We start from the raw sequence: 21,085 nt of genomic DNA, 5'->3' as shown, positions 1-21,085 counted from the left end.
ACTACAATCTGAATTTATATATCATAATAAATATTATATATAATATATCATCTTTTTTAGAAATTTTTATTTTGTTTTTTTATGTTTTTTTTTTCGTTTAAAATTACATTACTTTATTATTAACCGTTCAATTTAATTCCTCACATTTTTCTGACCGTCAAATTAGAAATTAAATAATTATATATACTAGCCCCTTAACATGTGCTCCGCATATGTCAATTGACTTTTATTTTTATTTTTTTAAATTAAAAAAAGTTACAGCAGTTTCTCCTTTTTTCAAAGGAGGTATTGCAATATTTTGAAATATGATATAGTCAGTTGACTATTTTATCCTCATATAGAAATAATTTATTTATTAATATCTATATTATGTGAGGGCATATATGGTAGTTTAAAAATTTAACCATTCCCTAAGAATTGGCTTAATATATAAAATTTATTTTTTAGTTTTGGTATCAATTAATTTGGGCCTTCCATTTTAAATCGAGTTAATGGAGATTGAATCAGGGCCGCTGATTTCCTAGCGGTTGGAAGCCCACAAAGGCTTCTGGCGCATGCGGGGCCCAGTGTCGGCCAACCTCAGCGCCCGTGATTGGCGCGTTCCCCACCCTGCAGGCGTTATTTTGTCTTCTAGCGCGTCTGTTTCTTGTTTTCTCCTTCTGCCGCGTTAACAGTGGCATTTGCCAGCAGGCAAGTGGGACGTGGGGCCCAGCCTTCTCCACTAAAGCCATTTCGGCTTTCTACCTCAATCCCTCTCCTCAAAGGAAAAATGACTCGAGGTAATGGTAGCCAACATTTAAATTGGGTTGGAGATGGTGAAAAGAAAGCCCCTTAACCATTTTGACATTTGACTCCATTATTGGAAATAGTACTATAAAATAGTCAAATCATATGAACGTCAAGCTGCAAGACCACCTCAAACTCTCACCATAACTGATTCACATACATGGAGGCTTCAGTTTCTTGGTCATGGCTATTCCTTCTGGCCCTTGTATCAAAAATCTTCTTTTCCCAACTACGCAAACTGAATCTGAAATTTCCACCCGGTCCAAAACCCTGGCCTATTATTGGCAACCTCAACCTCATCAATGGTCCTCTCCCTCATCAATCCCTTCACAAACTATCCCAAACTTATGGCCCTATAATGCAGCTCAAGTTTGGCTCCTACCCAGTCGTAGTTGCTTCCACTGCAGAAATGGCAAAACAGTTTCTGAAAACACATGATCATGTCTTTGCCTCTAGACCACGAACTGCAGCAGGCAAGTATATCACTTATAACTACCTCAACATCACTTGGTCGCCTCACGGTCCATATTGGCGCCAAGGCCGCAAGATCTTCCTCTCTGAGCTATTCAGCTCGAAAAGGCTAGAGTCCTTTGCGTACATCCGTGTTGAGGAAATTCGCTCTTTTATCTCACGACTGTGTGCCTTGTCCGAAAAGCCAGTAATGCTGAAAGAGCATCTGTCACGCCTGACTCTTAGCGTTATGAGTAGATGTGTGATGGGGAAGGAGTACTTTAGGGAGCCTGAGTTTCAGCGTTCGGTGATGAGGATCGAAGAATTTCAGGAGATGTTAGATGAAGTGTTCTTGCTCAATGGGGTTTTCAATATCGGGGACTGGATACCGTGGCTCGATTTTTTGGACTTGCAAGGGTACGTAAAGCGAATGAAGGCCTTGACGAAAAAATCGGAGCCATTTTATGATTATGTGCTTGATGAACACAAGGCAAAGAGTGAAGGAGTGAAGGATTATGTAGCCAAAGACATGGTGGATTCACTGTTGCAGCTTGTTGATGATCCTGATCTCGAAGTTAAGCTCACCAATGACAGTGTCAAGGCATTCATCCAGGTACACATGAACTGTGTGGCTGCAGCATGCCCTTATCCGATCAAATTAGATTAATCGTATATTAAAGTATCAAACGTATATTCTTAAATTTGCAAGACTTTGAATTTGGATCATACGTACATTTAGGTAGACAGGAATAAATTTATCTGTAATATATATATATATATATATATATATATATATATATATATATATATATATATATATAGTGTCAACTTAATTAGTATAACAACATGCAGTTAAACTGTCTAGCAAGAGAACATTATGCGCGTACGTTTTTTTTATTATTATCAACGCTAGTGTTGCTCTATTAATATTAATTTTGTTCATTCAAAAATCAGGACTTAATTGCAGGAGGGACTGACACCTCTGCAACAACTTTGGAGTGGGCAATGTCTGAACTGATAAAACAACCTGACCACATTAAAAGGGCGACGGAAGAGCTAGACAGAGTAATTGGAAGAGACAGATGGGTGGAAGAGAAAGACATTCCACAACTTCCTTATATAGACGCAATCATGAAAGAGACAATGAGGAAACACCCAGTGGTTGTTTTGCTTCCGCCACATTTGGCTCTTGACGATTGCAATGTGGGTGGTTTCGATATTCGTAGAGGGACAAGAGTGTTCATAAACACATGGAGCATAGGAAGAGACCCCTCAGTGTGGGATGCACCGGAAGAGTTCAATCCGGAGAGGTTTCTGGGAAACAAGGCAATAGATGTGAAGGGACAAAGTTTCGAATTGTTGCCATTTGGTTCAGGAAGGAGAATGTGCCCTGGTTATAGCCTTGGACTGAAAATGATTGGATCTTGCTTGGCCAACATGTTACATGGATTCAACTGGAAATTACCTGAAAACATGAAAGTAGAAGATTTGGGGATGGAGGAAGCTTGTGGATTGGTAACACATAGGAAGTTCCCACTTGTTGCAGTCACGGAGCCTCGGCTTCCAATCCATCTTTATTAACTGCCATTGATATTGATCGTCTTCTTGCTGAAACGAAAGAACTATATATGTGTGTATCAAAGTTTATAGCAATGAATGAATAATGAGGATTCCAGATGGAGGAAAAAAATTCCACTGAGCCAATTGACTTGTAATGGGTTATCTAGTCATTCTTCGCCATTTTCCTTGATATCTAAATTAACGATTTTGAGGTTTTCATCCTATATTCGTATACCTAGCACGATCGAGTACGTACATATATCAAGCTCGTGATCCAGAAATGTACGTGTTACAATATATATATATATATATATATATATATATATATATATATATATATATATATATATATATATATATATATATATATACGGAGCGGTTCCAAAGAGGACGTCCGCACTGTTGTTAAAGTGCGGACGTCGACGCTGCAGCTCGGCTCGGGGTGCGACGGAGCGGCGGGGCTTGCCGGATGGACCGGTCTGCAGTCGGTGGAGTCGCCGGCGACGTGGTTGCAGCGCTGCCCAAAAACCTACAGTTGCAGGTGAGGTCGCTGCCCAGAAACCTGCAACTCCGACCTCCTCCAACCTCGAATGCTGCCCAGAACCGTCCGCCAAGCCTCCGGCCTCCGTCCGCCAAGCCCTGAGCCGCCGGCGCCGCCTGGAACGCCGCTACTGCATCGCCGTCTGCACTTTAGCAAAGTGCGGACGTCCTCTTTGGAACGGGCCTGTGTGTGTGTGTGTATATATATATATATTAGATATAAACTCAATATTCTAAAGAGGTATTGGGAAAAATCCATACATATTTTCTTATCAATCTACACTGAATCCACGAAGGCAAACCTTCCTTGTATAGTGTTGATGTATAATTAATATTTTTTCATGTTGTCCTATATGCTTGATTTCCCTTAAGGTTACCCTTAGGCCATGTTTGGTTCACGGATTTGAGGAATCAGGAATGAAAAGTCATTTATTTCCTTGTGCCTACCAAACAAAACTTTAGAAGTATTGTCCTGACAGAGGGGAAAATAGGGGGAAGATCGATCACTCCTTTCAGATCGCATGGGATTGATTTTCTCTTCTCATTTCCCAGCATTTATTACAAAAATTTTGGCTACAATATCCCTGCTCAAATGTGTTATTGCCAAAATTGGTGTACTTTTGAATTTTCATGATGTTATTTTTATTTTAAGATATAAGGGTTATTTTAAAATACAAGGGTATTATTGAAACATTGTTATATTTTTGCTTTTCTTTCCTGCACCAACCAAACACCGGAAGGGAAATAAAACGGTATTTCCTGAATGCTTTCTTTGCTTTACCAAACATAGGAAATGAAACATGACAGAATTTTAATTTCCCATCCCCATGGGAAAGGCAAGGGAATTGATTTCAATTCCGTGAACCAAACGAAGCCTTAGGGTAGTTCCACGTAGGCAAATCTTCCTTGTAGAGTGTTGATGTATAATTAATATTTTTTCATGTTGTCCTATATGCCTGATTTACCCTTTGGGTAGTGAAAAGTAATATGAAATGATAACTGGTCATTAATTTTAGCATTTACTCATTGAACATGTAACTAATAAATGACATAGGTATGAGGTATCTAAAACTAAATACATTTTGACAAGGTATTGAAAAAAAAAATCATATTAGAAAATAACTTACCTTATAGCCATGACATTAGATAACATATACCTCTAGAACCTCTCCTTTGAAATAGAGACAAGGAAAAAAACTCCAAGCGTGTTCTCTCTGCACGCACCTAAACCCTAAACCTTGAAGGAGGCCTGTGCTGCTCTTCCTTCCCCACATGCATCCAAATCACCATGGCTTCCATTGAAGATGTCACGGCATCCTTTGCTGCATCTCTTTCTCTGGCTAGCAATGAGATCATTGATCTGTCCAGGCGTATTGAAGGTGCGCACCGTCGTCCAAGACAGTCGTTCCTTCTAGCTAAGCCTCTGGCAAAACCACCACCTGTGATGAATGATCTACGAAGATTCTTTAGAAGAGTGTGGGTTCTCGACAAAAGTTTTCAGATCCAAGAGAGAGAGAACAACCACTTTGTCCTGAGTTTTGATATACTCCGATATCGCAACAAGGTTCTCCGTGGTGGACCTTGGAGGATTAATCGCGCTCCCAATTTGATGCAGGAATATGATGGTGCAGCACCGATCCAATCTATGGACATGCGCTCACTGTTCTTCTGGGTGAAGATCTCTGACATTCCTCTTGCTTTTGAAGATCCTGATACCATTGTAGATATTGCATCTGTAGCTGGTAAGTTTTTAGAGATGGATGATAAACTGTTTAACAATATGAGGAAGGTTCGGGTTAGGGTTTCTCATGACCAAGCCAAGCCTTTCCTCCTCAAGAAGAAACTACGCCTTGCTCCTGGGGTTGAACCAGAAATTTCCTTCTTCTTTGAGAATTTGGTTGGATTGTGCAACTCTTGTCACTTCCTCATGCATGAAGGAGAGAGATGCCCAGTTAGCATGGAATCTGCAAGCCAGAATCGTACTCCTGTTGAAAACTTGAGATTGGTTCTCCGTCTTTAAGTTTTACTACAGGTAATTTCCGCTTCCACGGAGTGCAAACATCGGTATTACCATCGATCAATTGTGTCTTGTTTAAGAACAATACAACTTCACGTAAACCAGTCATTCTACTTGAAAAATTGCTTCCCAAGCAACCTGCAGACAACTCATTGGCACTAGTTCTAGTTTTGGACCCTCAAGAGAATCACAAGTCCCCGAGTAAGATAATGCATGTTGTGGCTTCACCGAATAGAGCATTGGTTATGATCCTTGAAATCTTGCAGTCTCCTTCTAAGCAGGCGCACTTGACTTCATCGTCAAAGGCTTTGGTCATGGTTCCTGAGGCCTTGCAGCCTGCTCCATCAACAATTGAGGAGGTAATGGTGTCACAGAAGTCTGCGGTGAGTGCGGAACAAGAGCATTGCATTGCCCCAACTGAAGACAAGGTTAAGATTGAGAAAAGAGAACGCCCTCCAATGTCAGGGGCTTCTTCGAAGAAATTGAAAATTCTGCTCCCTGATTTGTTCCAGAAAAGTGAGATACAAGATGCACCTTTCAAGAAGCTGAAGACCCCTAGCTTCCCCTGCAAATTCACTGCCCGGTCTCTGGGCCTCACTGAAGCGCCATGAAGCATTTTGATACCCAAGGATCCGATTGTGGAGGTCCCGAAACCAAAAAAGAAGATTGGACGACCTTTGGGGTCGAAAAATAAAAATCCCTCCAAGTCTAAGAAGGTTACTGCTGCGCAGGTGACTTGCTTTGAGTACCTTACTAAGCCTCCGAGACCTAGTGCAAAGGGCAAGGAGAAGATTTAAGGGGTCGTGACTACTTACCCAATTTCAGCTTAAAAATTGACCACTTACTCCACTAAGAGTTTTTTGCTCCCATTTACCCAATCTAACATCTCTTGACAGTTTTGCCCTCATTTTAATCAACAAACTACACTCCTCTCAGACTCTCTCTCTCTCTCTCTCTCTCTCTCCAGCCGCCATGTTATATACCCAACTTCTTCATCATCTCAACCTCATCCTCGTCCGCACTTCCCTTTCCACCGTTGCTCTGCTTCTGCTGCTCCTTCGCAATCCCCTCCACGAATTCCGACACCACCTTCTGCCAATCCTTCTCGTCCTCCACCGTCGACTCACGCCGCGCACGCTTCCGCGACTGAGGGGAGGGGCTGCAGTGGGAGCGGTCTTCTGGAGTGCGGGAACGGGAGAGGGAGCGTGAGTGGTACGGTCGCGGTCGCAGTCACGATCACGGTCGTCTCTGTCACGACGTCTGTCTCTGTCTCGGTCCCAGTCTTGTTCTCTCTCTGTCTCTCTTTCTCGGTCTCCCATACTCGGTCAGTGTGAGAATGAAGAAAGGGTTTTCAAGATTTTAGGAGGAGAAGCCTCTTTTTGATCAAAGCTTCTGAGATTTTCGCCGGTGTCTTCGCCCCCTGATCGGATCTGGTGCCCAGAGCAATTTCTGGGTGGCCAATTTTATTTATTTTTGGTATACTGTGAGCTCCGAGAATGGGGAAGGAAAAAAAAGAAAAAAAAAGTGAACGTGTACAGTTGAACATATAAATTGATCAATTGTGTTGTAGTGTATTCATTTTGGTTTTGGGAGTTTATGCAATTCACTTGAGGGCAATAATATGATTATTGGGGGCAATAATATGATTATTGGGAGGCAATACAAAGAGTATTGGGGGGCAATAATATGGTTATTGGGTATTATTAGGGGGTAATAAATTCAGACGCCAGAATCCGGTCACCAGTCAGGTAGCCGGATTCGGGACTCCGGTGACCGGTCGCCGGAGTCCGCGGCCGGCCACTGGTCACCGGAGTCCAGCAAGGTCTCTGGTGACTTTTCTCTCTAAGTGACAAAGAAGGAGAGGGCAAAATTGTCCCAAAAATAAATTAAAAGGAATAAAAAAATATTTAATTGGGTATTAGGGAAATAATCTCTTAGAGTGTTTGGGTAAGTGGCCAAGTGGGCAATCTCTTAGAGTGTTTGGGTAAGTGGGGTTAATTAACCCCAAAATTGAGTAAATGATCATTTCCCCAAGATTTAAGTTTTGTCTGTGACTTAGGCTATCGACTATGCTTTTCTATAGTTAATAGGCTCACTTGTAATAAGTGAGCATTGATTGTATTAGTGAGTGGTGCTAGCATATCGCTGTCTAACTAGCCCTATGAGGCAGGGATTGATATGTATTCGTGTCGTTCTGGCCTTTAGTAATGAAATCCTTATTCTAGAACAGGTAACCAATAAATGACAGATATTGAGGTATTTAAAATTATATACCTTTTGACAAGGTATTGAAAAAATAATAATAGCATAAAACAACTTACCTCATAGCCATGACATTAGATAACAAACCTCTAGAACAGATAACCAATAAATGACATAGGTATGAGACATCTAAAACTTTATACCTTTTACAAGGTATTGAAAAAAACTTCATGACATAAAGCAACTTACCTCATAGCCATGAACATCGCTAAAAGTCATACATTTGGAATTGTAACCAATGAAACTCATAGCATAAAAAAAAAATCAGTAGGCATCAAAGTTTTAGAATTTGAAAATCGTACCTACTACATTTATTTTAATCGTCACCTGAAAGTCAGGTGTTTTACCCAACTCCTCAAGTTATCATGGGTGTAATAGGTATGGTATAGACTATAGACATATAGTCGAACAAAACTATACATGAACTAAATTCTTAATAACATTTCATCGAATACATTGAGTGCACCACAAAAAAAAAAAAAAAAAAAAAAAGGTAATCAATGAAACTCATAGCATAAAAAATATAAAAATAAAAACCAGTAGGCATTAAAGTTTTAGAACTTGAAAGTCTACCTACTACATACTTTTTTTTAAGGATTAAATTATGTTTAGTCCCTGTACTCTGACCATTTTTTTGTTTCAGTCCCTGACATTCTCATTTAATCTGAAAAGTCTCTGAGGTCATAATTTCCGTCTAATAGGTCCTCGTCGTTAAGATTCCGTCAAGTTGGGCTGTTAAATTGCTGATGTGGCACTCAATTAAGGTTGTGCCACGTCAGTCTGTTAACGGAATAATTGGACGGCGAGGACCTATTAGACGGAAATTGTGACCTCGGGGACTTTTTAGATTAAATTAGAATGTCATGGACTGAAACAATGACAGAGTCATAGTACAGGGACTAAACAAAATTTAATCCTTTTTCTAATCGTCACTTGAAAGTCAAGAGTTTTACCTAACTCCTCGAGTTAGCATAGGTATAATAGGTATGGTATATACGCATAGTCGAACAAACCTCTATGGTAGGTATGCAACTAATAAAAAAAAATAAAAAAAAGGTAAACCAATGAAACTCATAGCATAAAAAAAATAAAAATAAAAACCACTAGGCATTAAAGTTTTAGAACTTGAAAGTCTATCTACTACATACTTTTTTTTAATCGTCACCTGAAAGTCAGGAGTTTTACCTAACTCCTCGAGTTAGCATAGGTATAATAGGTATGGTATATACGTATAGTCGAACAAACCTCAATGGTAGGTATCCAGCTAATAAAAACTATTATACAAACTGAATTCTTAGTAACATGCATTCAATGCATCAAGTACACCACCAATATATATATATATATATATATATATATATATAACTTTGCTCAGGTGCGGATATTCGCACCTGAGAAAAAAGGTACAGATTTCCAGTTTTGATCCACTTTTCGATCATATTTTCACATCTTAACCGTTCCGTTTTTAGGTCCTAATGTATAGATCACCTCTGCAAAATTTCAACCAAATTGGTGTTCGTTAAGGCATCCAAAACTGCAATTTACACGAACGAACCGAATCTGCCGAACCGGAACCGTTCGTGTACATTGTTGTAAATTGCAGTTTTGGATCCCTTAACGATCACCAATTTGGCTGAAATTTTGCAGAGATGATCTATACATTAGGACCTAAAAACTGAACGGTTAAGATGTGAAAATATGATCGAAAAGTGGGTCAAAACCTCAAATCCGTACCTAAGAAAAACTGCGGACGTCCGCAGTGGAGAAGCGCTGATATATAACTTTGCTCAGGCTATATATATATATATATATATCATAAACACTGTTCTCCACAATCTCAATATGATAACAATTACTATCGATAGTAAGAATCAAATAAATTAACTATGTGATAGAAGGTTTGTGAACCCAGCAATCAACCCATTTGAATTAAAAAAAAAAGACCAAATTGCATGATTCTAGCAATATTGATGACAATATTAAAGTTAGGGATTACAAAACCTACAATTAAAATAATAATGCAAAGAGCTTTAATCATGGAATACATAACATTATTTTTTTGTCAACAGGTAGATTAGCGTGGGTTAATAATTTCGTTCAGTGGCAATTTCTGTAATTTTGAGGGAGACTCACAACTCCTAATTGATTTTCTCAATAGACGGATTCACATTTCTTGGAGAATTTCTCAGATTGTGAGAGATGTCAATTCTCTTGCCCATCTCACAAGAGTTGTTTCCTTCCAACACATAAAATGGGAAGCTAATTTCTTAGCTGATGCCATAGCTAAACTTGGCTACAATCGATGCGCTCAGAACTTGAACAGAGCTCTTCCACTTTCAGCCTCTTCGGCTTTTCTTCTGGACAATCTTGGAGTTGGTTGTGTCTGTGACTTTTGTTTGTAATTTCCTTTCCTATTCGAAAAAAAAAAAATTTCTTTTTAGTCTGAAGTGATATCCCATAATGCAATTTGGGCTGCGATAGCTACTAAAATCTGCTTGCCAATAGTTGCAGTCCAAAGCAGAGTTTAATGTACTAGGCAGTTTGAGTGAAAACCAGTAGGCATGAACATAAAGAAATTATTAATGCAGTCAGATTTTTGCGTACACTGATTTTACTCGAGGCTAGGGTAATTAAATCTGTCATTACACCTATACACTAGACTGAGTAGACTCACAGATTAAAAATGAAGAGTGTTTCTATTGGGACCTCCAAATCTGCTCATTTGACCTCACTCTATTATGAACTATTAAATGACATATATAACCTACTATAAAATGACTATTAAGGACAATAATTATATCAAAAAAATATTATATTGATTTTCACTAGACTTTCCAATTCAATAATATTAGATTGCATTTTTTATTATTTTCCTTATCTATTTTCATTTTCCAATTTCACTACATACTCATTAAAGAATTCATATATATTTAATAAGAATTAAAACTATGATTAAGATCATGTGACATAAAAATGTATGATATACATGTTGAACACATATTGGTGAGGGAAAACAAAGTAAATCATATTATGACCTAAATCTAAGTCTATCCATTATATTTGCATAAGACAAAAAATTAGCTAGCAATTAAAAAAAAACTAAACAAATATTTAAATAATTAATCATGAGGTATAGAAAATAGAAAAAATAAAATAAACATTAAGAAAAAATGATTAATCTTCATTATTTTGTGCACAGCTAAAACATAAAAATAAAAAAAAGTTTTTAAAAAAAATCACAGAATAGTTCATGTTATTTTCTTGTTGAATAGAAATTAATTTTTGAAAGTCAATACTTGATTTTTTTTTTATTGAAAAAGAGATTTATGTCTAAGTGTTTTATTTTGAAGATAATAGTTTGTTTGCAAATTATATGAGTGAGGTTATTTGAGGAACTTTAGTGAGGTTTAGTGAGAAAATTTAATATTTGAAAATTTGATAGGAGGTGTAAAAAGCATAAGAGGTCAAGTGAGTAAATTTAGAGGTTCCAATAGAAAAACTCAAAATGAATAGAAGCGTTACATTGATCACTACAGCAGATTAACACAGTACAGGAACAATCATTATGGAGAAGATTCCAGCAGTTACTTGAATGGATCTTCCAGTCATTGCTACCAACTTGAACTTGCAAAACATTTCAATACTTCTCAGAAACATAATGCGGCCTGTTACAAGCACCAACACAAACAACCTATCTAAATGCTCAATTCTGTTACAAAACTTTTCATAGTACAGCAAGTTAGGCAATAATATCTCTTGACGCTATCCTAAAATTGCCCGCATGCAATTGTTACAAGACTATATAGCTCAATTACAATGGACTAACATGAGTGGCTTCATTCAAAAAGAGACAACCAAAGACATAGTTATAAAATTCACGAGCTCTAACCATTTCCCCTCCTGCGACTATTGCCTCCATATCATACTTGCATGCTCTTGTACAGTCAGGACAGTAAGTCACCTACAGAACAGACAACAAATTCTCAGTTTGCAGAAGCCTAGACTTCAAAAGTATTGTCATCGATAATGAAAGGGAAGGACAAGAAATTTCTGGCAATACAAACCTCCAGTAACTTTGGCTGGAAAGAAGTATCAAGCATGACATCCACACCATACATAGCCCTCGACGTTGGACTGTGCATCTCAGGGTGCACTTTTGCAGCTGCCTCAAAGACTGATCGGATCATTTTTTTGACTCTAGAGTGAATATCGGACCATTTAACTACAGCAAACACAAGAATAAAAATAAGAGTTCATTCAAGTACGCTTAGCATGCTAAAAATAGTGAAAACCTTTTCACTTGGGGAAGATGCAAGTAATGATATAAACTAGACAGGTGATCATACCTTGGTGCTCCTGTTCGAACTCTCTTACAAATTCCGACGTGTTCATGTGATTCAGTGTCCCTCGATAGTTCTGAAAGACGTGGTAAAGTGATTATGAAGCAAGATAAAACATATTCGATAGTTCAAAGCGTATACTCTTTGAATCTACAACATGGTTTGAAAGACATACCATAACAGTAAAGTGAGTCTCATACTCAAAAAAACTGTGCTTTTCTAAAGAATATTGGTTGTTTGCCAGCCTAACCTGCAATGCCATGAAAATAACTACTTTAATAGAGACATCTCACAGATAAACTCTAAAGAACGGTAACTTGCAGACAAACTTTACAGACGGTTAAACAAGCACATTCATATGACTGGCATGCAGAAAGAGTCTACTCAGTATTGACAGTGTGCATACCCAGAAAGTGTCTGACAGAAATATTTCCATAGGGTTCAAACTCCGTAGTAAAACTATGTAGCGGATATCAAACTTTCTCCCTTTGAACAAGGCTGGGTGCTCAATATACTTCTGACATATCTTCGGTCCAGTCTCCATGAGCCGAATAATAGCAGATAAATTATCAATGACAGTTGTATCTATAGTTCGTGCCATGTTCCAAGGTTTTAAGATCCACAGATTGTTAAGCCCATCTCTTTTACGTACACAATAGTCACCAATAAGTTGGGATAGATGTGTTTCCAGATTATAGGTTGGCTGCATCCACTCAGGAGATCCAAGTGCCTGTTAATAGGGTAAAACATTCAAAATTATGAGTATGTACTAAGAGGTAGGGTGAGAAGAGTCTGACATTTAAATTTCAGTAAACAATTCTAATCAGCACGATGAAAAAACTTGGAAGAATTAAGTTGATAATTGATCAAGGTGATAAACTGAATTAGTATTAACACTAGCATTTGAATGCAATGTGAAACTGACTTGCTAACCTTCTGAATGGTATCTGCCAGATGATGTTTCATGACTATACAAGCCTCAAAAGGAAACTGGTTTATGAACTGATTGTCTGTTATTCCCCAAGCTTTCTTCATATCCTCGTCCACTTGATCACCTGTCCATATGATTTCGGCATCCTTTGGATCAGGTGCTGTAAGCACCACCCAGAGAGAAAGAGAGAAAGAACTGTCAGATTATATAAACTTCAAGCATATGGAGTAAAAGTATTCTGAAATAGAGCACATACACACAGATGCATGTTACACTATAATAAAGAACAATTAAGCAAGGAATAATAGCATTAAGCAAGAGCTTAAGAATAGCAAGTCGTGCAAATATTGAACTGCAATACATACTGAATACAAACTCTGGACGTGTCAAAAGTTCAACAACTTGAGGTATATCAGAGTACACACGTAAAGCGCGTTTTTCAGTATGATTCAAACTTTTAGTTGCACAAGACTCCATCGGAGGAGAAGTTAAACTTTTTGCTCGCAAGTTCTGCCAGTGCTTCTCATACTCCTGCAGAAAGAAATATGAATTCATATCAAGTTTTTTGACAAGCCAAAATCTAAAAATAGAGTACAGCTTTGACCCAAACACAATGTTTGTATAGGTAAACATACTCGAATAAAATACTTTTCTGGTGTATGGAACCAAGCTGTAAGTCTGGCAGAACGTTGCTTGTCCTCCCCAATACCAAAAAGATAATCACGAGTGCATTCACAACCTTTTTCAACATTCTTGATTGGCCATAATATGCAGAAACTGAACATAACAAATTCAGCACTTAGTTTACGCCCAAAAAAAAAAAACAGAAGATGAGGAACTTTAGACTCTTCAGAAAACAAAAAAAATAAATGAAGAAAGACAAAGTGACAACCTCACAGCTGATGCTAATGTCCCCTCTGGCATAAACAGAAAAGGAGATACTCTGAAATTTGGCTCATCACTATGCCTCAAAGCTGAACCTAGCTCATCCATCACGTACCTACAAGGAACTCCAAAACAAAGCATCATCAGCTTAAAGTACCAATTATTTGTTAATTCATGTAAACTAGATGTTGTATAATCCAAACAAGATATATAACAATACAAATAGAAAACATACAACACAGAGGTCTCGTCTATCTTCTCTTCGTCCGCAAGTCTATATGTCATTAGATATTGCCACATTGCACTTATAACACGATCAGGAAGAGGCTCATCAGGAGTCCACTCAGGAAGACGTGGCTGAAGTGCTGAGTCAACCACATGCTTTTCAGTTTCAAATATCTTTGATGCATTGACACCATTCAGTACAGAAAGATTAGGAAGAGATTCAAGAATTTCTAGAGCACTTTCTCCAAGAGGGCCAGGAATATCCACCTATAAAACAAACAAGTTTACATTCTAAATATCCTAAGCTTTCATATTAAAATGTAATGTCCAACAAAAGAACCTTTGTATTAGAAAAACAGACTACCTCCAGAGACTGTAATGAAGGAAAATTCCACAGTACATATAACAAGTCGGCCAGTGAGGTCTCTTCTAAAGGATTTCCCCGAAGATTCAAGTATGAAAGACATGGCAACTGAAAAGGGGTAAATGCCTAAAACAACAAAACGAAAACATATCAATGAAATGCTACTAGATTGCCATTAAATGTTATTGACCAATCCTGTACGCATGACAATATGAATCTAATAATCATATGTTGCTATCATGTATATTGCCGGATAGAATATCAGACTTAGTCAGCACAAGATAGTAAAATCAACAAAAACTACTGAAAAGAGTTGAACCTTATTGATTAAATTCTGAATACATCTATCTGAAAGATCAAGATCCGTGACTTGCTGCAATGGACGGTCAGGCAGATCAATGCTGCCCGGATTTTCCTTGTCAAACACTCCTCCACAAAACCCCAGTGCCCACTCACCGAAATTGGCGGTAAACTTTGAGTTACAGATTTCAAGATTCGGCAATTCTTGAAGAATCCTATCCCCCAATTCATTGCCACTGAAATTTCAAAAACACAAGAAACAAAACCTCTCAATAAAAATGAATTTGTTTAAAGCAAGAAATTACCAACTCTTCGAACATTAGTAAACACACACATACCGATTTTCTACAACCGGGTTGTTGTTCAGCCAAAGCGCTCTTAGGTTTTTCAATTTGCTAACTTCCGCAACAACTACCTCCACATTGTCAATCTTATTCCCACACAAGGACAATGCAATCAAACCCTGAACACACAAACACCAGAGCTTCAGTAACCAAACAACACATTTTTCCTCATAATACTAATTGGGTTCTTAGAGCATTACAAATCACATACAGGGCACTTAGCAGACAAGTCCAAAGACGACAGCGTTTCATTGTCAATGCCAAGTTCTTCAAGCTCCAACCACTTAACATTCCCATTGGCTTCACTAATCTCACTTTCCAGTACCCCCAAAACGCTGCGTTTTGCATCACCCTCACTCAGAACTTGGTTCTCTTCTGAATTCAAATCAATATCCACACACATTATGCTCGCCATTCTCTCAGCCAATCCCGGAACTTCCCTTAACTACAGAACCAAGTAAAGATTGAAACTTTTTTCAGCAAATGAAAATAAAAATTGAAACTTTATTTTATGGGAAGCCAAACAGGGTCCTAGGAATTAGGGGACAGCAGCAGAACCTGTTTGGAAGCTTCGGAGAGGCGGAAGGTCCAGGCGTGGTCAACGAGGAAGACGTCGGAGTTTTGGGGCATGGAGCCGGAGGTGAGTACGAGGCGGCGCTGACGGCCGTCGGAGGTGGGCTCGATTTGGAAGTGGGACCCGCCGTCGAAGGTGTCGGAGAGAAGCTTCTGGAAGAGCTGGCGGTGCAGGGACTGGGGCAATCCCGAGGCTGCCAGAAGCAAGCCGTGAACTTTCACGAAGTCTTCGTAGGTTTCAATTCTTTTTGCCGGTGCTGACATTGTCACTGTGGACTGAGGTACGAGGTTTCACTGTTTCTGTGACTGTTTTTGGCGGCTGAGCGACAGAGAGGAGTAGGAAGAAGAATCGGGAGGTTCGAGAGGACTCTGGTGGAACTTGCCTTTGAAAAATCTATGTTGGGTTGGGCGTTGTTTGTTTGAAAGTCCATTGGGCTTGGTGTGGTGTGAGAAGGATTGCAACTTTCTCCCGAAACCCAATCCCAAGAGACTCCCCATCTTTTAAACTTTTAAAGAGTCCGCAGAAATTCTACTGTACATTAATGTATCAATATATCAAGTGGAGTTAGTTTGATATATTAATAGAGAATACTCAAACTAGTATACCAATATCTGGAGTTAGTCTGCCTTTGAATTGAATTAGTCTGCTTGATTACAGATTTACAGTAGACGAATCCCAAAAATCATAGAAGGGAAAATTTTGATTTACTAATCAGTAGTACGTTTTGCTTTGATAATCTAATCTTTGTCTTTGATTTTGAGAATATGTTATCACACATATAACATCGCCGGTCGTGAAATACCCCTCTCAATTAAGTCAAAAATTGAAGAGAAATTTTTTTCTGAAGAGTTTGAAGAGAAAATTTTGATTTACTATCTTATAATACATTTCATTCGACAGTCTTGACTTTGAGTCTCTGTCTTTTAATTTCCAACAAAAGGTTCACTTTCTCTCATAACTTCTCCAAACAACAGGTGGCTTGTATATTTCGTTATCATCAATCACAAAAGCAGACATATACTATTCTTTTCATCGGAAGAATTACTAGTGCCACCCCAAGGACTACGTTGTCGGCCTGTTATCCAATTGTAAATTAGGCCAACAAGCTGCCGATCACAACATGTGTGAAGTTGCGAGGTGCCATCAGCTCTTACGTCCTCTGAAATCTTATTATGCTCCTACAAATTAACATATGCAATGAACCTGCCAAGTTGTTAGGTTACTACGAATGTTCAAAGAATGAAATCCAAGATATTTCTCCCTTTCTCATGGATCGAGTATTTTAATACCTAGACGGCTAACTTTCAATTTCTGTGCTTCTTGATTTGCCAAATAACAAAAAGTTGCACAAAAGATTGCATAATTAACTGTTTTCAAAGCACACGTAGTTCAATCCCACAGTTTTATGGGATAATGGTATCTTAGAAACCAAGTCTCCCAAAACTTGGTAGTCTTAGTGTTTGCTCATCACCTTTATTCCATGTTGGGATTTTTTTAGTGAGTTTCAAGATATGTTCAGTATAAATCTACCAAAATTAATGGGATAATAAATTAATAGCGTGATACTTACCTAATTGGAGAAAATTCAAACAAATCTTTAATTACCTCTTTTATGTTTTCCTCCGGATGCAATGTTTCAGTCTCCCTATCAACACTAAACAAAGAAGTGGAGCTGCTCTTATAGAACAACCTAAATACAACATATGGCTATGAATTACTATACGTATTCTAAACTTTATTCAATCTTCACAGAACAACTCAACAACATAAGACCTTATTTGTTTTACGGATTTTAAACTTGGGAAAGGGAAAGTGCTTACTTTCCTGTGTTTGGTAAGTGCAAGGTCAGGAAAATGGTTCCTCTTGCAAGGAAAAGTAGGAAGGAAAATGAATCCTTCCATTCTCCTAAGGAACCATTTTCCTTTCTCATTTCCTAGCATTTATTACACTTTTCTAACATTTATTACACTATTTTATGGCTAAAATAATTCTATAAAATAACAAAATACCAATTTTCTTCAATTATACTATTAATTATTGATTCCGTTCCTTAGTGTTACCAAATACACTAGTATGAATATTAATTTCCTTTTCCGATGGAAATATAAATGAACAACTTTTCTAAAAAATCCATTTCATGAACCAAACAAGGCCTAAGTGAAATATACGGCTACGGATTGATATACATATGCAGAACTCATTTAATATTTTGCACTTGAAACTAGGTCAGAGACTTTGATTTTTTTTTTTTTTTTTGGGCAATGGTCAGAGATTTTGATTAAAAATCCATAAAGATCGTAGATATTATGGTATGGGAAACCATGTTCTATATATATCAATCAATGTGCTCCAAACCTCGATCGAATATGATATCACACCAGAAAAGGAAGGAACACAAATATGATAAGCCTGTCTGGGACCCCATTATCCTTTTTCCCTTATAAGGTAGGGCAAAAGCGACCCTAAACTTCTGAGGTTGCCAAAGAGTAAAGGGCAAAGATTCATCATTATCAAAATCACCAGTAGAAGGAAACATCCCCATCACCAATTCACATTATGGTCAACCACATCCATGTACAACCTCGGAAACAAACCACAGCATTCCCTGAGACCGCCCCACACACAATCCCAGCCCCCCAAAAAAACTTGGATAAAATAAATAGAAACAGATAATTTAGTTTACTGTTCTACACAGGCCATACTTGAATATTTTAAGCTCTCTGGTTCAACACTTCAATCAGGATAAGGCTTGGCCTCTCCAAATTTATTCTCTTTTAACCTTTTTGAGTTTTTCTTTTCCTCTTATCTCTTTGCTTATTATACTTAAAGTCCCTGAATTCGATTCAGATAAAACTCCTAGTCTCCAACCCATGTGGGTCTTCTTCCTCACCAGCTATTAATACCCAATTCCAGTCATTTTTTTTCTCTCTATGTTGATTTTCAATCAAAGCTCTCAACTTTGAAACCAGCTATTAGTTCCCAATTGTCCTCATTTTTCTTCTCTGTTGTTTTTCAATCCAAAGTTTCAGTCTTTAAATCAAAGCTCGCAACTTTGAACCAAAACCCACATCATGTCTATTGCTTTGGACAGAAATGGGAATAGTGGGAATGGTATGATCCCACGGTCCGGGAGGTTCATCCATGGGATGCCTTGTATTTCGATCTACGACACAAAAGGGTTTGATCAGGATCGTCGTTTGGAGTTGGTGGAGGACTCTAGTAGCTCGAGGTCGTCGTCGGTTGGTAATAACAGTGACGAGTCTAATGGGTCGTCGGAGGGTGAGGAGGGTGAGGTTCAGAGCTCGTTTAAAGGGCCTTTGGACACCATGGACCAGCTTGAGGAGGTTTTACCTGTCAAGTAAGTTAGTTGGTACTTTGTTCTTAGTTGGGTTTTGATTTAATTTGGACTTTGATTGCTTGGTGTTGTTGGTTTGCTGAATTAGTGAATTGGGTTTTGGAATTTGGGTTAAAAGTTTGAAGCTTTATCGGTTGCTTAGCATGTTAGAGGTGTTTGTTAGATACTGGCCTGGTTTAAAAGAGTTACTAGCTTGTGGGTTTTCTTTGTTAGTGATTCCATATTATACAGAAAAGCCCCAAATGGGATTTGAAACAAGAAAGAAAAGAAGTACCTACTGGCTAGTATTGGTTGGGGTAATAGTTTAATGCTTGCTTGCTTAGCATATTACTAGTTCTTATTGAATAAAAACTTGACTTTGAGGAATTATTAGCTGGTGTGTTTCTTTGTTCATGATCCAATATGGACTCAAACCCCAAATACTTGTATTGGATATTTAGAATAGAAAGCTCACAACTTCATCAGAAATTTGGATTTGGTTGTATATGCTTTGTTTAGTCTTCGTGAAACTAGAGGGAATGAGAAGAATTTTCTATGTTTGAGCCTTCTGGATGTGGTTGTTATTGTTGTGTTGTGAGAAGTCCCAAGGGAAGTTGATCAAAGCACGTTATTATTTCTGTCTAGGGTTCATTCGGGGTTTGTTTTTGTTTTGACTTTTGTCTCTTCCTTGGGCTTTGTTTTTGGTCTTTTACGAATCATCCAGTGATGGGTAACATGTTTAACTTTTCTAGTTTTCCAGTGTCCTCAGCAACCATTCATAGCTTTTAGAATAACTTTGAGGGTATTAAAAAATGAAGGCGATGCTTTCATTATATGTTGGTTTGTTCTTATACTCAGTAAGCTTCTATGTCAAATTGTCAAGGTCGTATTTTGGACGTGCTTGAAGTCTATCCACACAGCACCTGGATTAATGTTTTATCAATCAGTGTGTTGCATCCTTTTCTTTTGAAAGAGAAGAAAGATAGAGTTAGTAACCCTTTAAAATCTCATTAAATTCAAGTTTTAAAATTTGCTTTGGATATCCCCTGTTTCAGTATCGGTAGTCTTCTCCCTCCTTGAAACAGAGAACCATTAAATTTGCTTTGGAGATTTAGACCTAAATGAATGGATGAGGTTGAAGGAAAATGAGAGCAATTGCTCTCAAGTTTAAAGTCAACAGCATTTTGTAAGATTCTGAAGGAAGCCAGTTCATACAAAATAATCAGATGCTATTATAGGAGATCTCTTCTTGTAGGAGCTAATTTCTACATGCTTTAGATGGGTTTTAAGATTATTAAGTACAAATTTCAAGCTTGAGAAACATATGGACAACTAGACAAGAGTGATTGGACAAAACACACATCTTATGCTGTCATTTTTTATGCATTTGATCTCTTATAGTGTTATATTCCGTCTCATTTCAGGAGAGGAATATCTAAGTTCTATAATGGTAAATCAAAGTCTTTCACGAGCTTAGCAGATGCGTCATCTGTTTCTACTGTTAAGGAGCTTGCGAAGCCAGTAAATCCTTATAACAAGAAGCGCAAGAATCTGTTGGCCAATAGTTATTTCCGGGATCTGAAGAATAGTGGTGGTGGGATAAGGAGATCAGCTAGCTCTAGTCGAGGCATATATCTTGCTGGGGAGACTCTTAGCGGCTCTAACAGTGGGGACGATTCCAAGTCTATTTCACCTTCACCCTTTTCTTGTCGTCCTCCTCTACATCCGCACCGTAAAAGATCACCTGGTAATGGGTCATCAGATTCTTCACCGCCTTCTCCTCCTCAACGAAATGCTCCTTGGCGATCATTCTCACTGTCTGATCTACAATGCGCTGCTGCACCAACAGCCAACATTACTGGCTTTGAAATTTGTAACGGGGATATGGACAACAATCCACATTAACATTTTAGCTTCATGTTTCGTTTTCCTGATTCTGGAAGAATGCTGGTGAAGTTGAAGTTGAAGTTTCATTTCCATCTGCAGACCACGTCCAGTCATCTTGAAAATTAATCCGAGTGTTTCCACATATAGGCTTTAGTTGATATGTAATGAGCTTAAATGCTTAATGACTATAATGATGGCATTGTATTATACAGAGTATCAAAATTTATGTTTCTTGTTCCAAATTTTGGAAACATGCCCTCCTGTACTAAACACACATGTTCATTAG

The 21,085-nt window shown here is 38.1% G+C and overlaps 3 protein-coding genes across 3 annotated transcripts; 2 read left to right on the top strand and 1 right to left on the bottom strand.

Annotated features, from left to right (window-relative positions):
• The first annotated feature begins 892 nt into the window (after positions 1-892).
• LOC133714096 (trimethyltridecatetraene synthase-like) lies at positions 893-3,018 on the top strand. Its single transcript, XM_062140175.1, has 2 exons — positions 893-1,849; positions 2,191-3,018. The coding sequence occupies exons 1-2, from the start codon at positions 947-949 to the stop codon at positions 2,815-2,817; spliced, it is 1,530 nt and encodes a 509-aa protein (XP_061996159.1). The 5' UTR covers positions 893-946; the 3' UTR covers positions 2,818-3,018.
• An 8,097-nt stretch (positions 3,019-11,115) lies between these two features.
• LOC133714088 (uncharacterized) lies at positions 11,116-15,964 on the bottom strand. Its single transcript, XM_062140165.1, has 15 exons — positions 15,563-15,964; positions 15,216-15,449; positions 14,999-15,123; positions 14,680-14,896; positions 14,361-14,486; positions 14,007-14,263; positions 13,779-13,886; positions 13,522-13,663; positions 13,252-13,417; positions 12,889-13,046; positions 12,362-12,685; positions 12,131-12,205; positions 11,962-12,031; positions 11,680-11,837; positions 11,116-11,576 (listed from the first exon to the last, which is right to left on the bottom strand). The coding sequence occupies exons 1-15, from the start codon at positions 15,839-15,841 to the stop codon at positions 11,427-11,429; spliced, it is 2,589 nt and encodes an 862-aa protein (XP_061996149.1). The 5' UTR covers positions 15,842-15,964; the 3' UTR covers positions 11,116-11,426.
• Positions 15,965-18,257: 2,293 nt separating this feature from the next.
• LOC133714085 (protein OXIDATIVE STRESS 3 LIKE 1-like) lies at positions 18,258-21,041 on the top strand. The gene is made up of 2 exons (XM_062140154.1): positions 18,258-18,936; positions 20,337-21,041. The coding sequence occupies exons 1-2, from the start codon at positions 18,650-18,652 to the stop codon at positions 20,815-20,817; spliced, it is 768 nt and encodes a 255-aa protein (XP_061996138.1). The 5' UTR covers positions 18,258-18,649; the 3' UTR covers positions 20,818-21,041.
• The last annotated feature ends 44 nt before the right edge of the window (positions 21,042-21,085 follow it).

This window comes from Rosa rugosa, chromosome 1 (assembly GCF_958449725.1).
Source record: "Rosa rugosa chromosome 1, drRosRugo1.1, whole genome shotgun sequence".
NCBI lineage: Eukaryota > Viridiplantae > Streptophyta > Magnoliopsida > Rosales > Rosaceae > Rosa > Rosa rugosa.
The sequence above is the reverse complement of the archived record's forward strand: the minus strand, read 5'-3'. Positions and strand labels throughout refer to the sequence as shown.

What these genes read in the sequence shown, in the direction of transcription:
- LOC133714096 (XM_062140175.1), top strand. Translation starts at nt 947, where the DNA reads ATGGAGGCTTCAGTTTCTTGGTCATGGCTATTCCTTCTGGCCCTTGTA. An exon ending in GTGTCAAGGCATTCATCCAG is followed by an intron (nt 1,850 to 2,190) that starts GTACACATGAAC and finishes TTCAAAAATCAG; the next exon opens with GACTTAATTGCAGGAGGGAC.
- LOC133714088 (XM_062140165.1), bottom strand. Translation starts at nt 15,841, where the DNA reads ATGTCAGCACCGGCAAAAAGAATTGAAACCTACGAAGACTTCGTGAAA. An exon ending in ACGTCCAGAGTTTGTATTCA is followed by an intron (nt 13,047 to 13,251) that starts GTATGTATTGCA and finishes TGGTGCTTACAG; the next exon opens with CACCTGATCCAAAGGATGCC. An exon ending in GTTCGAACAGGAGCACCAAG is followed by an intron (nt 11,838 to 11,961) that starts GTATGATCACCT and finishes TGTTTGCTGTAG; the next exon opens with TTAAATGGTCCGATATTCAC.
- LOC133714085 (XM_062140154.1), top strand. Translation starts at nt 18,650, where the DNA reads ATGTCTATTGCTTTGGACAGAAATGGGAATAGTGGGAATGGTATGATC. An exon ending in GAGGAGGTTTTACCTGTCAA is followed by an intron (nt 18,937 to 20,336) that starts GTAAGTTAGTTG and finishes GTCTCATTTCAG; the next exon opens with GAGAGGAATATCTAAGTTCT.